The sequence below is a fragment of the Micropterus salmoides genome, unplaced genomic scaffold (assembly GCF_014851395.1).
Source record: "Micropterus salmoides isolate LMB-PRFRI ecotype aquatic unplaced genomic scaffold, ASM1485139v1 Ms_hic_scaffold_3511, whole genome shotgun sequence".
Classification (NCBI taxonomy): Eukaryota; Metazoa; Chordata; class Actinopteri; order Centrarchiformes; family Centrarchidae; genus Micropterus; species Micropterus salmoides.
This window is the reverse complement of record NW_024042831.1, coordinates 1-7,830: the sequence shown is the minus strand read 5'-3', so window position 1 is coordinate 7,830 and position 7,830 is coordinate 1. Positions and strand designations below refer to the sequence as shown.

At 40.1% G+C, this 7,830-nt stretch overlaps 1 protein-coding gene across 1 annotated transcript; it reads right to left on the bottom strand.

The window, feature by feature from the left end:
- Nucleotides 1-7,750, bottom strand: chaf1b (chromatin assembly factor 1, subunit B; the record flags this gene model as incomplete). Its single annotated transcript, XM_038694914.1, is given in 12 exon segments — nucleotides 1-942; nucleotides 1,889-1,977; nucleotides 3,667-4,242; nucleotides 5,053-5,212; nucleotides 5,352-5,443; nucleotides 5,543-5,612; nucleotides 5,733-5,826; nucleotides 6,213-6,297; nucleotides 6,430-6,526; nucleotides 6,648-6,751; nucleotides 7,349-7,469; nucleotides 7,618-7,750. Coding segments are annotated over 12 exon segments (1,722 nt in total), but the record flags the coding sequence as incomplete, so codon positions are not given.
- Nucleotides 7,751-7,830: the final 80 nt, after the last annotated feature.

The window sequence follows — 7,830 nt, the reverse complement described above, 5'->3', positions numbered from 1 at the left end:
TAAGAAAAGGGTTTGGTTTTTTAATTCAAAGTAAAAAATGTTGTGATCTCAGAATTTCAACATTCTGGCTACAGTCTTGAATACACTGCGACAAACAGCCATGCACATCTACAATTAATTCTTCATTAGCCTAATCCTCACTGCATCTGTAAAGATGGCTCAAGAGACGTACGCCTCGAACTCAGTTTAATAAAGACACCCTATGAATGATCATCTTAATAACAGTCACCTAAGGAAAGCAAGAATCATCCCGCTTAAACATGCACGGTATATGAAACATCTTTTATTAGACAATGAGAAAATGACTCTTGAACGCTGGACAATCTTGAGCTTTTTACTCAAGCAGCAAATTAAGACTCAGGCTGCATATTCAAAGTTCTGACAAGGCACTAAACCTTGAAGTGCTCATTTTGTTTTTGTTTTTCTAATTCAGGTTTTGGGCGCAGTTTTAGTTTCACAATCGTGTGTTATTGACACAAAGAGAGAACTTTCCTTATTACAACAGCACTTCAGCATCTCAATGTCAAACAAATCAAATATAATACAATTATCTCATTGCCTGTTTACTGTAGGATACAAAACACATGCACACGACTAAAAGAAGAGTTAATTCAAGGACACTTGCTGCGATGCAGTTTGTTGTGTAATGGAGTACATTATGTGAGGTTAAAAATCTCTCGTTAGATCAAATACAGACTATATCAACCCAAACACAATGCTTATTGCACTGTGGTGTTCCACCCATGGGGAGCCTCAGTGGTTTTGTACTGGAGCTTCTTTCACCGTCACCGTCTGCTGTATGCACTCTTGTGATATAGCACCACGCTGTTACCGGTAAACACTAAGCCTGGGTGACACTGCTTTTTGCCGTGGGCTCACTGGTCTTTGGCCGTTTGGACTCTGGAGGCTGGCACACTGGATCAGTGGGAGGAGAAGGACGTTCTGCAGAAATATACATGGAGGAGACAAGGGTTAGACATTATAAATACACTTCATTTGTCTAGCACTTTTCTTAACAATGTTACAAAAGGAAATAAACCAGACAAGGCAGATAAAATGAGAACAATGCCGAAGAACATGAGCAAAGAGGAAGTAAAGACAATAAAGTGATTAAGATCAAATAACAGTAAAATGTCAAACATTTCCAAAAGCTTTCACAAAGAGAAAAGTTTTAAGAAGAGATTTAAAAGAAGCTAGAGACCTAAGGAGCAAGGCCAATTAAGGCCTTAAAAGTGAGCAATAAAATTTTTAAGTCAATTCAAAATCAAGCAGCATTTTGTACTAGCGTGCGACGTCGGTGGGAGCCCTGGCTGATAGAATAAAGTACAACTTTTTGTAAATTAGCAATTGATAAAAAAATTTTTTTTAGAGATTAACTTGATCTGGAAGAAACATGAGCAGTCAGATGATTATACGGGCTTTTATCAAACCCACAGGTTAGCAAGTTTGAAAGAGAATACTAAAGTGAATGGTATTTTTTTGTCTGCTGTAAACATCCATCACAGTTAACAGACCCACTTCCTGGTTCAACTTTGGCCTGCCATGTTTGTGCAATGACGGACTGAAGTTGTGTGTGCACCAATGCACCAACAGTTTGCAATTTTACCTCTAAACAAAGTTTTTTTATTGCGGATACATTCGGTCTAGATGGACATACATTCAAATGATTCCAAGCAGTATGACAGAATGAGGAATGCAGATTTTAAATTTGGGAAAGAGAGCACTGGTATCCGATCACTGCTCTGTATCGTGTTGAGGTATGTGACTCAGGAGAGTAAAAGTTGGATGGGTGCATCGCTGGTCATGACAGAAATCGGTGTGATCAAGGCTGCCAATCAGATAGTTGCAACATGAAGGACAAAAGCCAAAAGCAGCTGCCCTCACTAACCATGTTTGGCCTTCTCAGTGGAGGAGGGCGTGCGGAAGAGTGAACTAACAGCTGGAGACCGGGATGCAACGGGAGTCAAAGATACTCTCCTGTAAACAAACAGAAAATGTACGGAAGGTAAAGAGGCTTCAGGCATGAGATCAACAGAAACGGCACAAGCAGAGAATGTAACTCTGCTCTTTTACAGAGAACAAAGTTTATCAGTGTTTAATTTCATTGATCCTCTGTTTTTCTTCTTCTGATTCAGTTGTTGCTTTCTAGTTAAACTAGTCGTGACATGTTACGGATACAAGGCAAATACAAAAGCATGTGCAGACGTGCCATTGTCTACACACAGTCTTGTCAGTGATTATTATTTTATACTCTGTGGGGGGTCCAACGAATCCCTCATACCAGATAGGGCTTTGTTCTCACTGCCAGGGCTGAGCACATGTAAACCTACAAAACCACCACAAGCCCCTTACAGCTATTTATATTTTTCCTGCATTTTTAGAATAATATTTAAATAAACACATTTTAAAAGAACATATTGCTTTCTTAGTCTTCGTACTCATCCCTGTGAACTGCATCTTTAGAGATAATCAGCTTACTTACTTTAATCATCAGGGGGGAGGGGAGGTGGATGCAGTATGCTCTGTGTAGTTGCTTCCTCAGTCAGACTCACTCTCTCAGAACACATTTGAATATTTAAAGTATTTCCATAAATTATAGTATGTTCTCTTGTGTGGGGCAGCACCTGCATTATTCACATCTACACAGTTTTAAATACCCTTAGTGAATGAAAAAGTTTAGGAAGATCTTGCTGGTACAGAAATTAAAATTACATAAATTCTTCTGCACGATCACTAAATAATACTGCACGGTGTTCCCACATGACCCTGGTGATGGGATCACTACACTGACATCCATCCAAATTTAAGATTTAATTCAAAAATTCTAATAACTGTTAATGCGTTCCACAATTTGGCTCCACCACAAATATCACTGAGTGCCCCTGTTAAAGTTTAAGACTGGTGGTCACCAGGCTTTTATGGAACAGTCTCCCTCTAGGGGTCAGATCAGAAAATCTCATTTATTCCCAAAGGAATTTTATTAGTGCTTCTTCAACCTGATTTGTTCTTATTCCTTTATAAATTTAGCTTATCTTAGATTTTAATATTTAAATTATTTTGATTGCTTTTTCTTGCAACTGTGAAGCACCTCGTAACTCTGGTTTTGAAAAGTTACACAGTTGCTTTTTAACTTACTAACTAATAATTACGTAAATATGATGTTCCAAACGCCAGAAGCATGTCTCATTGAAATTACCCAAATAACATTAGTGATTTTAGTGTGTGTGGACGCTTATTTACAAGTGTGAGGAACTAAGAGCAGACAAAAACATCCACATCACTTGGCTGAATACTGACACAATCAATGAAAAGCACATCCATGAACAGTACACAAAGAGATGAAGAATGATGTGCACTAGTCCCTAAACAAATTGACTGGTAAATTAATCACAACTAGTGTCATAGTCATAATCAATAAATATTTTAATCTTCCACTTTCTCAAATGTGAGGATTTGCGTCTTTTCTTAATTTTGTGTGTGTAGATGAAAATTTTGAACAAAACAAGCAAATGATTAATTAGTAGCTTCACGTGCCTTGAAAAACCTGCCTGCCAACAATCGAAGCATGGCTGTGCCTATATGAAGAGGTCTAATAATAAACCAACGCCTGGTTTGCCTTTTGCTCATTCTGACACAATCAAACAGGAGAACACCTTTTTCATTTACCTTGGGGTGGGCCCCTTTGGGGTTGTTGTACCCTTAGGGGTGATGGGCCCAGCAGTTTTAGCACTGCTGAGGATTTTAGGGGTGGTGGGAGTGTGGGGGGAGATGCGTGGCTGGGTTGTGGAGGAGTTGGTAGGAGTGAGAGGAGCGACACAGGCTTGTGGGGTCGAGGTTACGCTTTTGCTTGCGGATGTTGGGGTCTGAGGTGCTGAAGGAGTCGTGGCTTTAGGGGTAGAGGGCTTCCCCCAGCCCTCCAGGGTGTTGAGGGTGATCCTCCGGGGTTGAGGTTTAGACTTGGCACTGGGGGTGCTCTTCTTCTCCTCTGAAGGGGTGACAGAGGGGGCGTCTTTGCCAAGGCTGGTTTGCGATGCGGGAGTCGGGGCCGAGCTTAGTGGCTGGGTCACAGGAGATGAGGTCTTGGCCGACTTCTTTCCCTTTTTCTCAACGCTGTTGTTTGGTGCAAAGACCTCCAGGGTGGGGGGCTCCTTTAGAGGAATGCCCAGCTCCCCGGGAGAGAAGGACAGGAAGGAGCAGTAGCCGTCTGTGGAGGAAACAGCCAGGAAGGAACCATCACGAGACCTGAAGAGGATATAATAGTAAAACGTGTCAGTGGGTGGAAGGCTAAAACACGAACAAAACAGACATTTTTAAAATTCAGTCTTTTAATATGTATAAGAATCTTGTGTTGAGGACACAATGATAGGTTTACATGACCGCATGTACACTGAAACATTTATTGGTTGCTGCAATAATCACTCCTGTCCATACAAGCTATGAAGAGATCCCTGATGTGATTCAAAATCTAAGCTTTGGGGAATGAAATCCACAGCTCTGGTTCAGTGTAAAAATACATTCCAATGTCAAACCAAGTTAATATGAGGCTTCGGCGGTCGGAGTTACTCAAATTAAGCAAGGGATCATCCAAAGTTTCCTCTTCCATCTGCTGAAACTTCATAATAGCTTTATTTTTGCACAGCAGGAGTGAGTGTGGATTTTGTCCCCCACCACTTACATTGGAATCTCGCAGGACATGTATTCATAGCCAGTATGAAGAGTAGAAACAATAACAGAGACCATAAACTGTGTCAGTGTGCATGTGAGTACGGTTATGAGACAGACTAGACTGAAATACTATTAAGATTGTTTTTAATGTAAATAGGCTTAGGTCCTAGTCTGGTTCAAGACATCTGAAAACATCATTTCCTACATAGCTAGCTATGTTCGTGTAAAATGCGAGAGAAAAATGACAACAAGTGTGGAGTGGTAATCAATACAGCCGTGTAAAAGGTTTTGTGACTCCATTAAAATAAATGAGGACTATTCAAAAAGGTGCCTAACTATACAAGAAAATGCTACAAAAGAAGACAACAGAAGAGAGTCCTAGTTTACCATGTAAGATCGCTGAGTGTGTGGTAGTGGACATTAGACACCAAACCGAAAGGGAGTGTCTGCTGTGTGTCATACAAGTAGATTGAGTCCTCAGATGCTACAGCAAACACCATTCGGTACGGCAACTGGAATACATTGGGAAGAGCCTCAATTGAACCATCTGTAGAGGACAAAGGGAGAAAAAAATAAAATAAAAAAAATCAAGAACATGTACAAGTCAAACATAAAAGGAATTTAAAAAAAACAAACAAACAGAGGGCTTTATCATCATTCTAGTCTGTTAACTAATGTGTCCTTGCCTTCTCCCTTCTTGGTCCTCAGTTCAAAGTAGACGGGACAGCAGCGCACCGCCAGTGTAGCTTTAGTTGGACAAGGCAAGTGAGCTATAGGCCTAAGACACACAGGGAGAGGTTTTACATGAATCACCAGCTTTAATATAGTAAACACCGACTCTGAAAAACTAAATGCCACAGTGTGTCACAGGAGTTACCTCTTGAGACTCTTCCTGGAAAAGATGTAGGTGGTATTTATGATGTTTTCTCCTATCTCCACACATCCAGCTGAGGATAAAACCGAAGACTGATTTATATAAATTACCTTTACTAGAATAATAAAACACAACATTTCCATCAGATACATTCCAGGTGAAAACCACAGTTTGAGTATGCAGTGTAGGTTACCTGGGGCAAGCAGGAAAGACCCGTCTGGTGTGAATGAAAGACGGCGAAAAAACGACCTCATACTGTCATCGTGGAACATCCTGTACTGCTTGACCTGCAAAGATAAAAAGAAATACCTGTCTCACTCACATGGCAGTGGGGCTGAAGATCTCTGAAGATATTACAGAGTCAATTTCATTCATATCAAATATAGGGAATTGTAAGACAAAATATTAAGTTTTCATGTAAGATAATCTCAAAAAGGTACATGCAAATGGTAAAAAATTATATAATAGGTTCAGTGTAAATGTAAGCATTACTTTGGTGCATTCCAAGGTGAAATACTTATTTTACAGCTGGATAACCAGGCTAATTCTGACAAAAATGCATGACTGAATCTTAAAAGATCAAATGTAAATATAAAAATAATGAAGTCCATTGTCACGTGTAATACAATGGGTGACTCAACTGATTATCATCAAAGGCGAAGCATCTACTGACCTCTCCCTCTGCAAGTGGCCCAGAGCTCATTTTACTGATACAGAAGGCCTTCTTCTTGGTGTGAGTACTGTATACACGCATCACTCTGAGGGGGACGAAATACAAAACATCTTCAGCATCAAGCTACTGAAACCCCACAAGCTAAGCAAATACAATAATTTAATGAAGATAATACCCATAGACAGGCTATGAAAGAGTGTGTCTGTAGCTTTTCTACCTGTCACAGCTGAGAGTGGCTACATATTGCCCTAAAGGATCCCAGGTCACTCCCTGCACGTAGCTCTTATGGTCATTCAGGATACACAGCTTCTGTCCTAAACACAAAACACAGTTGCAACCAGCAGAATTAATATAAAGCCAAAATAAGATGTACTCTCACATCTTTCACTAAAGCACTTAAATATAACAGATGAAACTTAAAATGTATAAGCAAACCTTTGTTGATGTCCCACATAATAGCTGTGTTGTCAACAGACCCAGACACCATGAAGTTTCCATCCCGTGTCCAGCAGATATCATACACATCCTCTATGTGTCCCCTAAACACAAATCAAATGGTAGGAAATCTCTTTGTATAACCACAATATTTCTACAAACTGAGATCAATCTGATAGCAAATTTCAAAATGGACAGAACAAGTAGATCTCCATAACTAAATATTATTATTTTTTAAAGTAATGGTTCTCTTATAATTCTGAAATGTTGACCGTTTCACTCATCTGACATTTGTGACTTTAAGTGCTGAACAAGACATTGAGAAATGTCTGACATATACTGTATGTTTTGCAAAGTAAGTTAAATTGGGCCAACAATAGTGAGAGGATGATATGAAAAAGCAGTTATACAATTGTTGTAATGTGGTTTAACACTACAACTCTGAAATATCACTATGGGAATCATTTTATCCTGTCTTAAAATTGCAAGGTGAACAGTAGCATTACACCAGTCCCCTGCGAGGTAATCCACCAGGAATGTGCATTTGCATTATTAATTGGTCTTTCTATTATTAATTAAATCGTGTGATGTTTTTGGTCGCTGTTCTATTGTCAGTCTGAACACACTCTTTGCAATCAAAGGAAAAGAGGTAGAAATTATGATTAAAACTTAATGTGATCAAAACTGCCAGAGTTGCGTACCTTAGTGTCTTGACCACAGACCAGCTCTCCTTGTTGAGCTGAGCATCTTCATCCTCCTGGAACATGGGTGCCTGCTCAGGCTCCTTAGAGTCATTGAGCTTCCACAGCAGAATTGCTGCATCTGTACCAAATAAACCCCATACAATTACAAAAGGCCATTTATTTTAAAATACCTGTTCTGTCTTGAGAACATCACCAGTGCCTTTTACATAGTGACATTTCACATGGCACAAATTCTACCTTGCATCTGTGAATTATGTGTGACATACCATCTCCTCCTGAGGCAAGCAGCTCCCCATAAGGGCTAAAGCGCACTACGTTGACAGCTTTGGTATGTCTAGCCAGATTAGACAGAAACTCCACAGCGGCCTTCCCGTCTGGGCCCGTGTCTACCCGCCACAGCTGCGTCAAGATCAGGGCAAAAGGTCATTAAAACACACACTCTGTAAACAGCTGTGAGCTTATATACCACAGCTACAGGT